The following is a 20,052-nucleotide window of genomic DNA, read 5'->3' on the forward strand; positions in this document are numbered from 1 at the left end:
GCCAATACCACACGGTAGGCTACCTGTCTGTGAAAAAGATCAATATTAGTAAACCAATGTGGAGGGACTCTGGAAGCACTGTACTGTGATTCATTGCCGTGTTCTAGTTCTAATCAATGTATGGTTATGGGTTATGTGTGTACCCCTCCAGTAGGCTAGCCTACTCAATGTTTAGGCTACTGTATGTTGTAACCTTGCAATTTGGGCCAGACATATACTGTATGAGCGTTAGGGAAAGGAACCAAATAGTTCACTAGTTACCATAGTTTTGGTAGATGGGGTGTCTTACTGTTTAAAGTCATCAATCAATCAATCAAAGCTTTATTTGTATAGCGCATTTCATACCCAGAGGCAACACAATGCGCTCTACGGAGAACAAGGGAGGTGGGCATATGTCCCACCCCTACATATTCCAGAGGTAAGCAAAAAAAAACAGTATCACCCAGGGGCTATAAGATAAGTGAGCTGTAATAAATTCTTCCCTGACCCCTCTCAACAAGGCGATCGAGCAAGCTCCTGGAGTATGTTTGTCTAACATTTATAAAGCAATAAATAACATTAAATTACATTTTCAGAGTAAGAGAGGCTAATAACATCATAGGAGAGACATGGCAAACACTGGTGTATGTCTGTGCGTGAATGTGCCTGGGCCCAGATAGAGGCAGGGGTTGGGGTAGGGAGGGGGTAGAGGGGGTTATACTTTACTGTATAAAGTCATAGGCTACTCAAATTTGGACAACTGAGCAATCAATTCGTATAGACATTTAGTCACATACTGTATAGCCTAAAGCACTTGCAGTATTGAGAGCTCTCCGTTTGGTCCCTCCAGCCTGGGCCTCCGTTTCCAATTTATTTTGGGGACATGGAAAAAAGGTATTTAAAACTGCCCGGTTTATTAGGGATGGAAAGTCTGTGTCCTCAGTTGTGCACACTGGAGCTGAGTGCGTGTCATCCATGGAGCATCCAAGTTTCCAAGCGCTTTCGGGAGCAACATGTCCCATTCTACAACACAAACTCTCGTCTTCTGTGAGTGTCTGTTTACACTTTTTACATGAACTCCAAACGCCTCGGCAGTACCATCATATTCAAAATCAAGTTCTTCATCATCATAATAATACTAATGATCCATTGTCCATAAATAGCCATTGCTTCCGCTCCGCGAACGTAGAATGCTTCAATGCTCAAACGTAGAAGGCGCTCACCCAGGTAGGTGGATTCCTAACTAGCCGGGACTACTTACTATCATATTCCCCCCCCAAGCCCCTCCGCGGGAGCACTGAAAACTAGTCTGGAGCAACGCTCATATCCAAGCCTTGCCATGCACGTAAACACAACGGACTGTGATACATTTCACTGTGCAGCATACTGAGACCGGTAAGGTTACACACTGAGCTTCATGCTTGTTTTTGTTGAGTTTTTCAACCCATATTTGCATGCCCTGGTCACCTCCATTGTAAAGAAAATTGAGTTGGATGAAAATCTCGATCTAGCTCAATATTTGAGCGATCAATGAAATTATGGTCTCTATGTTTCAGATTGATGTAAGACATATCATAAATAGGGCTTAATGTCCAAAATAGTGCACTATCCCTTTAAGTGTGTTCTTCAGGGTTGTTGTTGGGGCTTGTTAAATGCAAGGAGGAGGAGAGTTGGCTATTGAGAGCAGACAGGTGAAATCCTATACAGGTGGGAGCAGTGGGCATTTCTACTGTGCATCGATACACCTCAACATGTCATCTCAATATCCTTGCTCTCTCACTTCCGTAACGGAAAACCTCTTTCGCAAACAAAGCCTTCGGAAACATTGAGCTTTCATTGCCACACTCAGCAGTTAAGCACTTCAACAACTTTTGTCTGGGGTCATTCTCTGTTCAAAGTGACCCATATGTAACATGATAGGCAAGCCTTAATATTACAAGAAAACACTGCTTATAGTCCAGGGGGGCTACATTGTGTAGAACAGCCATTCTCAACCAGTGGGCCGGGTAAGCGGAATAAGTATTTTGGTCATTACAGCTAACAAGCGTACATAAACACACATTTACGACCTTTTTTCTCCTTTTTTGTCATGTTATGTTGTATTTGGGAAGGTGGTCCTCAGATTTTTTATTTACAATCAAAAGTGGGCCTAAAGGTTGAGAACCTCTGGTGTAGAATATCCCTCTCCTATCGCTTTCTTCCAGGCTTTCAAATCATGTTTCAAATGTTATTAGGCCTACTTCATGAGCAGGGAGCTCCTGGTAGTCTAATTCTCAGAAGTCTGTTTCCAGGCCAACGGGAGATTTGCAAACGGTAAATGAAACTCTAACCAGGAAACACATGACTATGAGAGCGCTAGCCAGCAAGGCAGTGAGGCACTCTAGCATTAATAGTGCAACTTCCTTCCTCTGTGGTTAGTAATTGTGTAGACCAGCGTAACCAGGCAACTCTTATGCTGGGGCGTGTGTCTCAGTTCATACTGCTCTAATTCCTGGATATAGCGGGTCTATTCATTAATGAATTTAACACTCTTCTCTCTTCCGTCCTTAATACTGTAAGCTAGTCCAATATCTTCAAAACTTTCAGTCACAGTTCATTCTGAAACTGCCTGAAAAAAACAAATACATACATGATAGTAGGATATCTTAAAGAGAAAGTTGCTCCGTTTAGTTCAAATTCCGCTAAAGTTTACTTTTGTAAATAGCAGATTTTTCCAGCGTTGTCGCTGCTGATGCTGACCGGCTGTGAGCTGGCGGGGGATGCCGTGGGTCATACAGGGGCGTGGCCCGGAGACGGTGACTGGCCGGTTAGTCAGAGGATGGGAGGGGCCCAGGGATGAGGTGTAGCTCCCCAGAGGGAGGGAGGGAGAGAGAGAGAGGAGAAGGAAACAGTACAGAGGAGTGAGTGATCTATTCAGGGACAGAGGTGAGAGGACGCACTTCATCAAGCTGCTGGTTGTGGGAACTGAGGACAGGGTACCCAAGGTAGGCTATGTGCTTTATCTGTGTGTACATTAAGTGTTTGTCTATATGCAGTATGTAGGTGTATCCAAGGAGGGTTCAAAGTCCATAGCCCCTCTCTCTTAAAGTTTGACTAGGATATCGCCTAACTGTCATGTATGGTACCCGTGTTGAAGATTTATTGCTACTGTGGCTGTGCCGTTTCTCTTACACAGAAAAATAGTTGGAGAGTGTAAGCCGGTGAGGTTGTTCAAGCTTATCTTGTGCGCATGGTTCATTTTCATGTTCAAAAACGTTTTTCTTTTTAGCCTCTCTCGTTGGATTTTGATTTTTTTTCACGAGGCCTGAAAATGCTTGGGATGTATGGAACAAATGGCCTCTTCATCTCCAGGCATAGTGCCGCATGTTGTAATCACACACGACTATTTTGGTGTGGGCATCATCACAGAGTAAAAGAAGAAGAATGAGCTCTTCTTCCACATAAGCTACTGTGGTTGCTTTAATAAAGGAGGAATGAGGATATTTGTTTGTAGCTCCTCTTTCACAACCACACATGTAACAGAGACGGTTTGTCTGCTAGTGGTTTGCTATGTTATCCATAGCTTTCCCTACAAGATAACTAGAATAGAAACCACACCTAACAATTAGATGGTAGCGTAGATAGTAGCTCCTCTGAATATCAGCAGTGTTTACATGCATTCTTAAATACGGTGATAAGAGTGAAGAAGAGATTAAGATATGAGTAATACAAACACAGCCTACATACACATGAAAAAAAAGAAAAACACAGGCAACTTGATTAGTACCCCCCCCCCCCCACACACACACACACACACACACATCCCCATTAGGGCGACTGAATGTAAAAACAAGTAACCATTTGAATAGTATCCTCATGAAGTTGAGACGCAGAGCAGACCCCCCCAGGCGTAAAGACCATACTAATGTAAACCATATGGAGCCAGACGACCACCAGTCCTCCCTCCAAGAAACATTTGTAAACATTGTTGCCCCACCCTGTAGCAAACGCTCCCGAGTTCTTGGGATGCCTTGCGGGGAAGTTTCTCCTTACCACATTTGTCGCCTATTCGGGGGATAAGGTCTTGTAGCTGGATCGGGAGCTCTTTCCCATTAGGAAACAAGAAAGCAACGAGGTAGGTAACTTATCACCGGTGATCCGGTTTTCTGCCTGCGACGCTTTACCGCGCTCCGAGACCTCAGCGTGCTTCAACTTTATTTAAGTGGGATTCTCTGAATTTATAAGGTGAAACCAGTGAAACGCGGGTATTACACGCGGCCCGATTATGCTTTGAGCCAGCGTGTATATCGGTGACCTGGTAGGCTATGCTAGTGCGTAAAATGTTTCTCTGCCGTCCACCTGGAAGCTTTCTCGTTGGTATTTGAAATGATAGTTGCGGCTTTGTCTACAGGAATAGAAGTGGCATGTCCTGCTGAAGAGAGGCGCGTGGCGTGCTCGGCCCGGTTGAGTTGCTTGTTTGTTCTTCGACATTGGAACTCGGGAAATAGATGAAACCCGTGATTGGAACTCTGGTGTGAAACATTGGAAATCTAAGATGTTGACTAGTTCCTATTCATACTCCCCACGTGTCTATTTTATATTACATTATCTAACTACCCAACTCTTTTATTGAGGATACATGATCTGATTCATAGATAACGGTGCGTGTAGTATTCAAACAATATTATTAATTAATATTATATATAATGTATATAATATTATATAACTATTAATTATCTCCACAAGAAGCCTAATGTTGTTCATTTTAAATTTTCCATGTCGCAGGACAAAGGCTTCCCTGTATCGCTCAGGTGAGAGTACAACCACAGTTCCGATGGACTAACCTGTCAAACTCTCCACTGCGATTGGCCAGACTGAATGCTCCAGGTGTCAGCAGCCAATGACACCTCTCCGTGATGAGCAGGGCTGTGGATTGGTCAGACCGCGTCATTGACATCCCAAGACCCATCTCCTCTCACCCCTGACATGAAGGCAGTTGCCCATTGGTCGAGGGAGGAGGTTGTCCAATGGCTGAGCGATGAAGGCATGCAGGAGTACTCTGATTCGCTGCACCTCCTGGATGGGCGGGGTTTGCTGCAGCTGTGTCCGGCAGACTTCCTGACCCCGCCCCTCTCCCTAGTGACATCAGATGGGGGGAAGCAGCTTCTGGAGAGGGTGGAGACACTCCGCCTTGAGCACCTCATCCAATCACACAACAACGGGCATGCCAATGGACACGCCCACCAACATCCAACCCTTGCCTCTTCCTCCTCTGGTGGCAGCGGCGGTGACCATGACAGCAGCAAGCCCCTGAGGAACGGTGTGGTCAATGGGTTCCACGTGAAGGACCGCGTTCTGATCCATATCCCCTCCCCTTCCCTGGCCGAGGCATCGCGTTCGCCACTACCAGAAGAGTGGGGCAAAACGGGCGTGGCGTTCATTTACGCCATGATCTGCTTCGTTTCCACCACAGTGATGATTTCAGTGGTCCACGAACGTGTGCCCCCCAAAGAGGACACCCCGCCCCTGCCTGACAAGTTCTTCGACCTGTTTGGCCGAGTGGAGTGGGCGTTCACCATCTGCGAAGTCAACGGCATGGTGCTGGTGGGACTGTGGCTGGTGCAGTGGGCCCTGCTCAAATACAGGTAGGACAGGACACATGACAACACACTGTGGTTTGTGATCTGTTAGATTTTGGAACGATTTTGAAAAAAGAAACCGACAAAATCCCCGCCCCTCCCTTCAGGCCTCCCTCCAAAGCCACTCCTCCAAACTGGGGCAAAACAAATGACACTAGTTAGGCAGGTAGGTAGGTTGACAGGCAGGTAAGCCATCCAATATTATTTCAAATTGGCAACTCAAAATGATAGTGCATCTCCTTTCTCAACAAGTGACTAAGAGCATAACCTAGTGCTAAAGGAAAAGTGCAAGAACAGATAAATGATACAAATACAATATTTGCTTAAGAGGGAGGGTTGGGGTAGTACTTCTTGCGGACTGCTTGAGTGCCTGGAATGTTAGGGTGGGGTTTGCATTTTTGGGAACAGTCCATTAGTTCCTTTATGCCAGACTAGAAGAAACAAGTACAGATTTAGTAATTTAAATTATTAAAATAGTATTTTGATCCAGATCTGGCACCCTAATGTGAATACACATGGATAAACAGAAAGAATCTGTGTACTGTGGCATGCTGGGGGATGTAGTTGAAGACCCCCTGCCTTTCTGTGCTGACCTGGTCGTGCTCTGCTCCCCAGGTCTATCATAGTTCGTCGGTTCTTCTTCATCGTGGGGACCCTCTACCTGTACAGGTGTGTGACCATGTACATCACCACCTTACCTGTACCTGGCATGCACTTCCACTGCTCCCCAAAGGTAGGTAACACACACACACACACACACACACTCACAATACCTCTTAACATGCTACATATACCACCTTAAGTACAAACCGGACATGACTGCTGTGTAAGTTGTCTTGTGTGTGTGTGTGTTTCACCAACTAGTCAACTACTTGAACCACTATTTTGTGCTTTTTTGTATTAGTAAAATAATTTAAATATGTATTTACATATCTTAATTTGGCTATGTAGTTGTGTTTTTTTTTTTTTTACAGTACCAGCTGGTTATTTTGTTCTTCTTTTTAGAATAACTAAATTCCTATAGTAATTAAATGACTATTTCTTTTCTTTTTATACTTATAAACTGATGAACCTACATAGTGTGACTTGTCATAGTCAAATACTTACTTTCTGCATTACAAAATAAAATTTTCATTGTTAGAACTTCTCTCCTCTTTCCTCTTTCCTAAATAACGACTAGTCGGCTACTATTATGAGAAACTTGGCAACTATTAAAAATCCGTAGTGGTGCAACCCCTAGTGTGTGTCTGGGCACTGCTCCTCTGTCCTGTACAATAGAGGCTGAAAGCCCAGAGGAACGCTGCTACCATTATGAATGAACTGTGAGCTGATGGGATTTCTGCCGGCCAGACCATGGTCAGACTCATCCGTCCACTAGGATCATCCAGACCATGGTCAGACTCATCCGTCCACTAGGATCATCCAGGCCATGTTCTCACAGTTCAGCAGGATGATTTAGACCTCTGTGGAGAGTTGGCCTCATGTATTTTTATGCAGTTACATTGGCGGATTGAATGGAAAGTATGCTGCACCCAGCTATGACTTCAGCTACTAGCTACATGTGCCAGGAGTTGTTTGGCACTTAAGGTTATTATGTTTCCAAACACTGAGAATGTTAATAGCTGGTGATTGAGAGGGAAAGGCAACAGTAGATAGCTCAGCTTTTTATGGCATTTTGTGTCGCGCAGCCATGTGTGTTTATGATGCATGCATTGGCCGTGACATGTTCCTTCTTCCTGTAGTGTGAGTTATACTGGAAGTTACTGAGGGGGTGGGGGGCGCGTGTGTGTCGGTCTGACAGCTACTAGGGGATTTCAGGTGTGTGTGTGAGAGAGAGAGAGAGAGACTGCCTGGGGGGTTTGAGGAGGTGTGTGTGTGTGTGTGTGTGTGTGTGTGTGTGTGTGTGTGTGTGAGGGATCATCTATCTGGATGACAGCTTCAGGTCAAACTGATAACTTGAGGCTTCCTGTGTATATAAGCAAAGAGGAGGATATCCTGGCCTTGGTTATACTGGTACTGTCATGGACAGACCCTCACCCCTGGCGAGACACAAGCACACTCCTGAAACCCCCCAGTCCCACACACACACACTGCTTCCTGAAGGGAACTGAGTGGCTATTACGGCTGTTTTCCACCGCATTTAATTTGACCACCACAACTCGACTAAACTCTATTCACTTTTGTTGTTTTTTTCACTTTGTTTTCCACCGCACATAGTAGGTAGTCCAGGCGCCACGCCCCCCCGCACCAACGTCAATGGGAGCTCCAGAATTCAGTGAAGCGTGAGAGTGCGCACAACTCCTGGTTTCAATGAACAGTCACGTAGGGTGATACAGTGAATAAAGAAGAGAACCGACACTCACAAGATAGACAGTATAGTCTTGTTTTAATGGGCAAACGGATGCGTTTCGGCCTTAAACCAACATCAGCATTGATGCTGCTAAATGAATATAATGCAGCTAAATGAATATGAATATGCTGATTTACACTTCCCAACATTTTCACATGTCTGTGTCAATGACATTTTTTATTACTTGGACCAACGGAGGCTTATCCAAAGACTGCAAATCTAGATTCTGTAATCCTGATCGTGTGGTATCTGGATCAGCATGATCCTATCTGGAAATTCTTTGAAAAACCAGGACAAAACTAACAAAATCAATTTGATCTGGGATAGCAAAAAAAGGGATTACAAAATCTGGACAAAAAACAGACAAAAAATAGGTTATAGGCTATATAACATTAATAAAATCAACTTTGAGTTTCCTAATTATATGACTTGTATTAAGACTTATGACTGATTTGCCACCTTACATAGCCGCGGGAGTGTATTTTGAGCAGGGTACTGCTGACAAAAGTCTAAAGTCCAGCCCAATCTCTAAAATGCATGGTGCGCATTGTAAAAAGAAGGCCCATCTTTATTTATTATATATATTTAGTTGGAATATTCTATTCTATTTTATTATGTTCTGCTATTCTAATCTGTTCTATCTGTTATTTCTTGTATGCATTATAATAGTCCAAACGCAATCTCCAAAGACACAGCAGCAGCATTCTATAATTAAAACAAAGTGCAATCTCCAAACACTAGACCTCGAAAAATGACACCCTCTCCCATCTAGACGTTGAGTTTTTAGTCACAGACTATACGATTTTGCAAAGACTGGGATCATGCAGTTCATTTGCATTAAGACTTAAAAACTTCAGATAATATTAAACATGCTTGATTTTACCAGCAAGAGAAAAAGACTGATTTAAAGGAGAATGTTCTTTTCCGACAACTTACTTACGGCATATTATAAGACTTTTGACTCACCGAGATAACTTTGATGTAATTCGGAGGTCTGTAGAAGAAATTTAAAATCCAGCGCGAGCCAAGTATATCCATGTAATGGCGGCGGACGGGGCACTGAGAATGCAGCTTCTAAAAAATGTATTTTCTGCCGTGAAATGGTTGTTTTCATCAATCTGTTTTTATGAATCGCTAGTTGTGCTTCCCTAAAGCGAGGGCTTGTTGTGGTTTTCAAATATGTGGTCTTTAGCCTCTGTAATATGATCTTTAGAAACGTCTTTAGAAACGAAATACAGCTTCCCCACCTGCTCCAGCACGCATGCGCACAGCGCGCAGACTGGCTATTCTCCGTCTGTAGGCTACACTCACGGCTCACATTCTCTACGCTACGATCGGCTTGTTGGTGCCTGGAATATTGTGTGCAATATGGCTTAATATTGATCAGATTTTGAGGATATAGAAGATGACCCTCAAAGGGAACTTTTTTGTACCTTATGCAGAGAAAACAAATTTGTACCTTATGTAATTGTACCTTGAAGGAACAACGTTGTACCTTGTGTAATGGTACAACAATGTACCTCCTGAAAATTGTTAAATTTTGCCCCTTTTGGGGTACCACCCCAGTGGCAAAAATGTTCCTTTAAGACACCCAATACTACTCCTGTGAAAGAAAAGCTCATATTTTGTATAATTTCTTTTTTTGTTTTAATTCCATATTGTAAACACATTTACAGGATCAAATTCAATTTCGTGTAAAAAATTAGCTTCTTCAGATGGGGTGGATAGCTAATGTCAAACACGATGTAGGAGCAAAATACAGCAATTATTGCCTCGTCTACACCAAGAGCCCTGCAGGTGGGAGAAATATTCATTCTGTTACAAATTGCGATGATATCCCAGTGACGTGTATGTGTGTGGTTGTGTTTGTGTGTGCACAGCTTAACTGGTGACACTTACTGTAAGATGGCTGTGTGTACCTGTACAGTATGTGTGTATGTATGCATGTGCGTGTGAGTGTGTGTGTGGTTTTGTGTGTGTGTATGCAGTGTTTCCTGTGGAACTGATCTCTTGGTGTGGTGGTGTGTGAAAAAAAGAGTCATTTCAAAACCAAAGCGGGGGATCGGACACCGCCCTTCTTCCTCCCTTGTTCCTCTCTCCTGTCCCCTTCCTTCTCCTCTCTCCTCTCTTGCGCTCCTCTCAACAACCTCTATCTCCTCTTCTCTCTAACCTGTGCCTCCACTCTGTGCCTGTGCTACAGTCCTGTCCTCTCCTACCACACTCCCTGCCTCTGCCTAAAAAAAACAATTAACTGAAGAGTAGGTCTATAAAGATGGCCTAACTTATGTCGTAAGGCTGGTAAAGCCCTAGAGCTTAAAATGTAATTAATTACATGTAACTGGACGGGATAAAACAGTAAACCCACACAGACACTTAATAAATCATATGGTATATAGACATATTTAATCAGATGTATTGTAGGTTACCATTATAACAGCAGCTGTAGATTTTTTTTAAAGGTAAGCTAGTCTTTAAACATGCCTAAATAATTTGTTGCTTTTTCTGTTATTTTGATTGGCACTTTTTAGGTGGCTGGAGGAACATTAATGCAAGCTAGTGTTATGGTGCGTTCGTTTGTGGTCGGATGTGGCAAGTCGCAAGTGGCAAAATACCTACTTCCGACCTGTGTGCATTCGAGCTATATACCATTATATCACAGTTACCTAGTTATATCTAGTGCATTCGAGCAACCGGGGGCTGAGAAACATATCCGAATTTGCGACGAGGAAGTGCGAGTTCATGAGGTGTTTTATTTAATCATTCCTAGTAGCAAGTCCCAATTTGCCACCTCCCAGTTATAAACGAACGCACCATTAGTTCAGCCAGCCAAAAAGACCGTCGCCCAATCAGGCGGTGCTGCGCGTGACTCGCACGAACGTTGCAGAACCTACTCGCGCTTGTGGTGTATGTCTCCTTGACAACGCTCGCTTGAAGGGCTGACTGACTGACTGACGGACAGCAGCGCGTAGCTCAAAGGGAGCAGCTCCGCTTCGGCTCAAACTGTATTTTCAGATAACGTTACGTAACGTTAGCAACACAAGGCCAATTTATCATATTCATTTTTTACTTGTCCGATCAGACGACTGCATGAGGCATTCCTCTTGTCCAAACACAGTTTACTGGTCCCTGGGAAGCGGGCAAAACTGTTAGCCTACAGGTAGCGTGCCTTGTTCCTTGTTCCCCCCGATGTGAATCATGGCTAGCCGGCAATAACCTAGCCTACCTGACTGGTCTCATCATTCTCCTCTCTCTTCCTCTTCAATAACCTAGCCTACCTGACTGGTCTCATCATTCTCCTCTCTCTTCCTCTTCAATAACCTAGCCTACCTGACTGGTCTCATCATTCTCCTCTCTCTTCCTCTTCAATAACCTAGCCTACCTGACTGGTCTCATCATTCTCCTCTCTCTTCCTCTTCAATAACCTAGCCTACCTGACTGGTCTCATCATTCTCCTCTCTCTTCCTCTTCAAAAATCGTCATATGTCTATCTGGAAAATTGTATTGATATATATGGTTATAAGATCCGCTAGTTGTCATCAACTAATTATAAAACCAAAGGTTTAACTGTAGCTATAACGGCACTTGGATTACTAACATAAATATATTTTAGATAGTAGGCTAGGCATTTTGAGAAGTAGGCCTAGGAGCCAGCACCAGTGTTTGGCCCAATTCAAACACTGGTTAACACTGGTAATATTTGAGCGTCAATAGCCTACCTATCTTTCGTTGTAACCTCATGCCGCTCACTGAAGAAAAAATCCCTTCATGCGTTGAGTCTTCCGATCACCTCAGCAAGGAGCAGCATGGAGCGGCACACAGGGTTGCCAGATTGGTGTGATGTTTTCCAGCCCAATGAGTGCTCAAAATCCGCCCAATGTGATAAAAAAAAACGCCCAAATATTATATATTTAGTATATAATATATAGCAGTGCATGTTAAGACAAATGCCTTTCAGTTGAAATGCCAAAAATAATAATAACTCATGTGGTAAACTGCAACACAGGCCTGTACACATAGCCTACGAGAGAGAGAAAGATGCGTAATCCCATCAAATAGTCAAAGAAATGATAATGCAGACAACAAATGATAATAACACATGAGAAGCATGGCTATATCATGAATAGAGGAATAGCGGTGCTGCGGTCATAGACAAAAGAGCAACTCAAGAGGATAAGATGACAAGCTAGATAACAAGCTTTAGTGGTGACAAGAAACCACTAGAGAATGTGACAAGTGGACTAGGCTACACAACTTCCAGTGGTAGGCATATATAACCACCTGTATAACCACCCATGAATAGCCTGCCTGCTCGCCTACAATAACCGAGTCAGGAGTGTGACACTCAGGCAGGCAAGCAGGCAGAGACACAAGTAATGCATCACTCAATGATGCGACATCCAGAAACACCTGCTGTATAGTATTAAATAAAAAATGTCTTACCTTCACGCCGAACAGGCCAGGAGTCCATTCCAACTTCTTACGTAACTCGTCAATGTAAAACTATGTACATGTGAACTTGCTAATTAGCAAGTATTAATAGATGGTTGAGTCAAAGCTCCCCAACAACTGTCGGGGAGGGTGGAACGTTGCAGACGTCAAACCGCTCCGTGTTAGACCAGAGCGCACGTCCATGAGAGCAGAAAGCAGCGGTAATCCCATGCGATTTCTGGCATCATCTTTAGCGTCACTTCGGAAAATTCTCTCTCCACATGAGCATTTGATATGGGCAGAGTGAGCAATCTGATTGCGCCAAGTGCCACATCCTGAAAGCACAGATTTCCTCCGGCATCTTTAAAGGTCTCTACCTCCAGCCAAAAGGCATCGATGCGGTGATCATGACAGAAACCTGCTGATCCCACATCCCCACGTTGGCATCTTTAGGTTTCTAAAAAAAAAAAAAGGTAGCTAGCTTGATTTGACTCCGACCTCGTCCACACCAAGGCTTGAACTTGCAACCTTCAGGGTGTTAGTCAGATGCACTATCCACTTGGCCATGGCTGACCTTGGAAATCTGTGGAGTCTTTTTGTTTTGATGTTCTGGGACCACTGCCTCTTGTGGTAGCAACATAGAACTGCAGGTCAACAACCCGACGGAGGCACAAATCGCCATTCGCTTTTCTTGGTGCGACGGCTTACACCTCGCACAAAAATAGATGTTGAAAATAGGGCGTTACATCAAGAATGGACCGAGTTCTTTCTCACCGTGGGTAGCTACCTTGTTTTCAAATGTAGACCTCATTTTACTCAAGTTTATAGTAGCCTACTTTTTATAATCCCTCCTAAATGTGAAATCCCTCCTAAATGTGAAGTGTCAATAAACAGGTTGAAATATTGTTGAAATGTAGCCTACTTCATTTGATTTTAAAGTAAGTTGGGGACCATACGACTGAAGTGAACAATATTTTAACTTCCATGCATATTTCACAGTAACATACTTGCTGCTATACAATAATTTGATAGGAATATGCAAGGAAACAAATCTGTGTTGAGGGCATAAAAAACGCACGCATCACCACTGGACCCTGGCTTGAGGCCACGTTGTCAAAATGGACCTCTTAGAACTTTACTTGATTACCCCTGGTCTAGGTCATGCAATGAAGCGCGCCAAGGTTTTTTCACATTTCAAATCAATGTCAGTTGACATACTTTTCCTACAAGAGACACATGTGAAACATAAACTTAAGGATAGATTAGGTCGTCTGGATAGACCAGATTTATCAGGCCAACTTTAGTGCTAAGGCAAGGAAAGTGGTAATATTGACTGGGAAAAATATCCCCTTTATTCATTCATCCACAATTTCAGACCCTGAAGGAAGGTTTCTTAATTGTATCTGGCACTTTAAACTCTATATCAATTACCCTAGAAATCTATACGGCCCTTATTTTGTCAATTTTGTGGTCGGTTGAGATTTTAACTGTACAATGGATCCTTCCTCTCTCGGACAGTTTTCAAAAACGCTTCAACAATCCAGCTCTAGCATTCGTCTGAAAATGATAGAAAATTGAAACCTTGTAGACATATGTGGGCCCTCCCACCCTGCTGACAGACTATTCATTCTTATCTCCAGTCCACAAATCATTTTCCCATATAGACAACTTCCTGCTAGATTCCAGATTAATATCATTATTTGATAACATTGTGTTTCACCTCATTTTAATATCTGACCACTCACCACTGTGCATGTCACTAAAGCTGGGTGAGCTCAAAGGAATAGTCACGGGCAGTTTGACGCAATGCTATTACGAGATATGGAATTTTTAAAATCTCAAACATATCTCCCACATTATCTCTGAAAATGACACTGGAGATGTTAATGACTCAATGTTATGGGAATCACTGAAAGCAGTCACCAGGGGGGCATATCATAATCATTCGCATCTAATCAAAAGAAAAAGGAGAATAATCGTCTCAAAGAAATACATCGGGAGTTGGCAGATCTTGAAAATTAATATGTAGAAAGCCCTTCCAATGCCACCCTGAAGGCAGTTATCAAATTGAAATTTGAATGTATAACACAATCTTAACAAAACAGGTTGGTTCTATGCTTCACAGAACACAATAAAAGTTATTTGAGTATGGAGATGAGCCACAGTCTTCCAGCGAGACAGCGAAGACATACACAAGCCTCTCATGCTATTTGAAAAATCTGAGGCAAAACAACTTTGAGAGGTTAACAAGTTACCCAAGTGAGATTAATATATGTTTTGCAAAATTTAACCAAGAATTATACCAATCAAAATGTACTGTTGACCCTGAAACTATCAACACATTCCTAGAGGATTGTAGGCTCCTTATGCTGGATGCTGAGGCAGTAGAGGCACTAGATGCTAAAATAACTTTAGAAGAGATCAAAACTGCCATTAAGCAGTTCCCAAATAATGCAGCCCCAGGCCCAGATGGGTTTAGCATTGAATTTTATAAATCATGTCGGTCCAATATTTCCCCGTTACTCCTGTGGATGCTAAAACGCTCAAAAGAAACCTCCACACTACCCAATTCACTCTACCAGGCAAATATAGCCGTTCTACTAAAAAAAAAAGACAGGGACCCTTTAAAGATGTCTACCTACCGTCCCATATCATTGTTCCAAATGGAAATGAAGGTCCTGAGCAAAGTGCTGTCCAACAGGCTATACACATTGCCAAATTGATTCACCCCGATCAATCAGGGTTCATACCAGGCTGCTACATTTACTATAATCTTCGCCGTCTCTTTAATGTACCACAATCACAGAGGAGTGTGTGGTCATCGCCTTAGACGCCGAAAAGGCATTTGATTATATAGAATGGAAGTTCATGCTATCCACCTTGAAGGGCTTTGGCTTTGGCAATACATTTATAAACTGGATTAAAATAGTTTACGCTTAACCCCAAGCCTCCATCATCGCCAACGAAGAAATATCCCAACCGTTCTCTCTACACAGAGGTGTCTGCCAAGGCTGTTCTTACCCGCCATATCTGTTCAATTTATGCACCAAAGTGCTTGCTAGTCAAATTAGAGTGAACCCAGACAACGCTCCTCGCCACGACCCTAACAGCATAGGGTCAGTTTGTTTCCTTTAGACCATGTTGAGGTGTCTGATGACAAATTAAGGAACACTTGGGAGGTAGACCTGAATACTTAAATCACTGATTATACATGGAGAGTTATTCTTAAGATATTCTGTACAATATTTCCATAAATGTTAGACATCGACTGATACAATTTAAAGTTGTACATACGACTGATACAATTTAAAGTTGTACATAAACTCCACTACACAAAATCAAGACTGCATGTTTTCTATCCTGATGTCTCTGTGCGATAAGAGCAAACATGATACTGGTACACTTGTCCATCAGCTGTGGTTATTATGCCCCAAGCTCCACTCCCTCTGCTCGCTTATATTTGATTACATATCAACAGCGTATGGTTAAAAAAAATATTATTAATATTAAATTTCTTGCCATTATTGGTTTATCTGTGAATTCTGTTCTAGATAAGCACACTGTTCAGGCCATTTCACTCTATATTCTGCTAGCAAAGCGCCTCATCCTGCAACAGTGGAAATGTGAGTTGAGCCCTACATTCCACCAATGGCTCAGGGAACGAGGTAATGTTATTCACATGGAGGGTCTTCGATACCTACTTGCTAATAAAGAAAAGGACTTCCTGAAAATCTGGAAACCGATTCTCAACAAATGGTCAACATCCCAGCAGATGTGAACTGATTATGTATCTATGTTATCCATGGTGTTACACCCATATTTCACTGATCACTGTTGCTGCCAATGTTTATTGTTGTTTTTGTTTGTTTGTTTGTTTTCGTCTCCCTTGTTTGTTGTTCTTTTATTGTTTGTTGTTACTGGGCATTTCCTTACTGTCGTTTTAATATATCATTGCCATTGTTAAGTAATATGCTCTTAAAAAAACAATAAACAGACTGTTTTTTAAAAGAAAAAAGAAAATGCTTGACGCCTATAACATGGTCACAGCTATTATGAGTTTGTGCTCATTTGAGATCCCGTCTACAAGTGGCTGTCTAGCTGGGTTTTCCCTTTAACTTTCCCTGAACAATCAGTAGCAGTGTTTTCACGTCACCTTCTATCCCTTCAGCTCACTTGGAACTTCAAAAAAAGTAGCAACTCGACTCGGTTGTACTTGTCTTTAGCACAGTGGAAAACCAAACAAAGCAAGAAGAGTCAAGTTGCTATGTTTTGGTGCGGTGGTGGACAGACCCTGACACGACACTGATCCCTGTTAAGGTTTCATCCAATTGGGGGTATGACCTCAACACTGTTTGCCTCTGCTCTAGGTCTGAAGTGTAATTGCAGTACGTCATTGAGTTTGAGTAATAAAATTAACATTTTAATTTCATGTTTTGTGTGTGTGTGTGTGTGTAGCTGTTTGGAGACAGGTTGTCCCAGATGAGGAGGGTGATGAAGATGATAGCAGGAGGAGGCCTGACCATCACAGGCTCCCATCACATGTGTGGAGACTACCTGTACAGCGGCCATACTGTCATGCTCACACTCACATACCTGTTCATCAAAGAGTGTAAGTGGCGCCACCATACCCTACTAGAGAATGTAAGGGTACTCATACTCCACACAAGCTATGCTAGCGCCAGCTACGCAAGGCGTGTTTGATGCGTCCTTGTGTAGCAACATGTCGTGCAAACTTTATGTACATTGCGTATTTCTACCAACCTGCTTCATGTAGAACATACAGTAGAGGGTGCCTCAGTCTAGTATTGCAGTGGTAGCGACATCTGGTGGTAGATTTGGGTACTTCACGTTAGATGCATGCTGTTATTTGTCCCTTCCCATAGATTCTCCCAAGAGGTTCTGGTGGTACCACTGGACCTGCTGGTTCCTGTGTGCCACGGGTCTGTTCTGTATCTTGTTGGCCCATGACCACTACTCCATAGACGTGGTGGTGGCCTACTACATCACCACTCGTCTCTTCTGGTGGTATCACACCATGGCCAACCAGCAGGTAGGACTATGAGCTCACTCTTGAGTCCCTAGAGGAATACCTGTGTTAACATCTAGTAACGGTGTCATCAAAGCATTAGAGAAATTTACCTTGTGTTTTTTGCTCTCGTGTTTTCTTAAAATATAGTAATGTGAGGCGTCTCTGTGTCTATTTTGTGTTTTGTCAGTTGAGAATTTTGAATGTTTTACAAGCATCATCTTGAGCAGAGCGTTCTCATCCTCATTCGGCTTGCGTGTCTCCAGGTTCTGAAGGAACCGTCCCAGGGTAACTTCCTGTCCAGGGTCTGGTGGTACCGCTTCTTTCTGTACCTGGAACTGAACGTCCACAGCATCGTACCACGCAGCTACCAACTGCCGGTGTCATGGCGATCTTCCCAGAGGAGTCAGGTCAAGTACAGCAAGCTGGACGAGTGCCCCTGAAGGATAGATGCAGATGCATTGGCAGATGGCTACGATACACATTTCCAGAATAGTTGTCAGACAGACAGCGAAGCAGTGATGACGCAGGGAGGGGTTGGGTCTCCTGTCAAAACTACCTAGAAGAGCCACAACAAACCAAACCTTCTCTCAAAACCCTCTCTATCGGCTATCCACTTCTCTCTGGAACCGCTATGCTGGTCCGTCCCCCCACCAGCGGATGCCTGGTTAGCACTGTGACCCTGGTCTCGTCTAAAGCATTTCAGAACAGTAGCAGAGTTCACCCTGCAGAAGTTACTGACACAACACAACACTCCCTCTACAGGACGGAGGAGACTTTCATTGTCCACATTTTCAGATACCTTAACTGTGCTTGTCTGAGCTTGTCTTCTACAGCAGCAGCAATGGAGTTGTTGGAGCATTTCAACACTGGCCATTTGACACACCCAAGCCAAAGCTTCCAAGTATTTGAGAGGATTTCAAATAGCATCTGACACGAGTGTGCTCGCTTCAGGAAATGTACCTCTATAGGTCAATGTGTGTTTGCCAAGTTAACAATGATGTGTTACTGTTACCACGTTTTATAGCAGCTGTCCCTGGTGAGGTTTGAATTAAATTAATCATGTTTTACTCGATGATAACACTGTTCAAAAGGCCAGTCTGGTCCAGTGGTCACACTGCTTATAGTCTGGTCTGGTCCAATAATTCAAATGTTCGGCTCTGAAATGTACTGCGGAAAAAAGCAATGTCCAACAAGGATTGTGTAGATCTAGGAACAATGAGGTTTTTGTAAGGACGTACATTTTTGTAATCATTTTCACAGAACTAGGTCGCAGCGCAGAACATTTTCTAAAGCATATAACAGGTTTATTTTTCAAACTATAATGCTACATGATTTTTACGGTTGGGATAAAATCGAGAGCTGGAGGAGGTGAAGTTTCTCAGTGCCTTTTTACTCTCCTGTCTGTACAATCTTGTGGTATGTTCACAATTATGCTGGTGATGTTCTGGAATGTTTCTGATAGTTTTGAGTCCTGTATTTATATATGGATGTGTATGACAATGTCAGAGAGGTGCATTAGTATTCACACCACAGGGTGACAGAATGATCCAATGCTGATATGCCTACAGCACATAACCAGACCTGGGTCAATTACATTGATCAATTACTTTAAAGTATTTGAAAATAACTGAGGTGTGTTGCATTTCCTTCATAGTTGGTACTTATGGGACTGTTCTGTTTGTTTCATTGCACTAGGTAAGACAAATCAAGTGCACCCCTTATATTTGGCAGTATTTGCAAGTAGTATTTGACCCAGGGCTGCACATAATACATTTCAACTACAGTAGCCTCACTTCATGCCTGTGCCTCTGAGTTTGAATGAAAGGATAATTTCATGTTTCAAACTGTCTTTCCAAGGCAATCATGTTATGCTACAATAATATTGTCCTGAATCATTTTCATCCGTTATCTCTGTTTTATTTATTATGTTATTCTCTCTGACACTTTTCCCCAGTAAAGCCAAACCTTTTGTGTTCTCTTTCCTAGGCCAAATAACTGCATATTCTGGGTTGTCCCTGAGGTAGCAGCCTAATAGGCCAGTGGTAGGTAGACGGAAGTCTGCTGCATCAGTAATAAACAGCTAGTCCTTGTCCAGAAACAAGCCCCAGTACTGTACCTTCCCTTGACACTAGAGTAGATCTGAGAGAATAGGATAGGCATAAACAAGAAAAGAGCACCTCCAGTTTGTTCCCTGATAGGCTGGTGTGAGTTTTTACCATCTTGCTTATACTTAACCATATCCTTTCATATCTATAAAGTTTGCTCGTAAATAGAATTAGGGGTTGATTCTGGACAGGACCTAAATGTATATAAGAGATTTTGAAGATGAATCAGCTTCCTGGTTAGAAGGCTGTGATCCAATCACCACCTCTCATGTATACCTCAGAACTGTCCTGTTAACCACCCAATCAGAGAACTGTTCGTTACCATGACAGAAATGATTCCTGTTGAAAATAAATAATATTAAGCACATAGAATAAACATGTGATTTTTTTCCCGGATTGATTTACTGCATGGGAGAATTAAACCTAAGCATCCATCACACCGGCTAGAGCCATCATATGACTCAGGAGTGCAACTGAGTAGTAGTAACTAGTAGCAAGTATTTGCCGTACTATACAAGAGGCATACCAGACCAGGAGGCAGGC

The 20,052-nt window shown here is 42.9% G+C and overlaps 1 protein-coding gene across 1 annotated transcript; it reads left to right on the forward strand.

Moving 5' to 3' along the window:
• Positions 1-4,944: 4,944 nt before the first annotated feature.
• LOC311323748 (phosphatidylcholine:ceramide cholinephosphotransferase 1-like) lies at positions 4,945-17,844 on the forward strand (the record flags this gene model as incomplete). The annotated part of the gene is made up of 5 exons (XM_084456046.1): positions 4,945-5,603; positions 6,213-6,330; positions 16,831-16,984; positions 17,259-17,425; positions 17,668-17,844. 5 exons carry the CDS (start codon positions 4,945-4,947, stop codon positions 17,842-17,844), a joined length of 1,275 nt encoding a protein of 424 aa, XP_084312172.1.
• Between the last annotated feature and the right edge of the window lie 2,208 nt (positions 17,845-20,052).

The sequence above is a fragment of the Borostomias antarcticus genome (assembly GCF_949987555.1).
Source record: "Borostomias antarcticus genome assembly, chromosome: 22".
In the NCBI taxonomy this organism is placed as follows: domain Eukaryota; kingdom Metazoa; phylum Chordata; class Actinopteri; order Stomiiformes; family Stomiidae; genus Borostomias; species Borostomias antarcticus.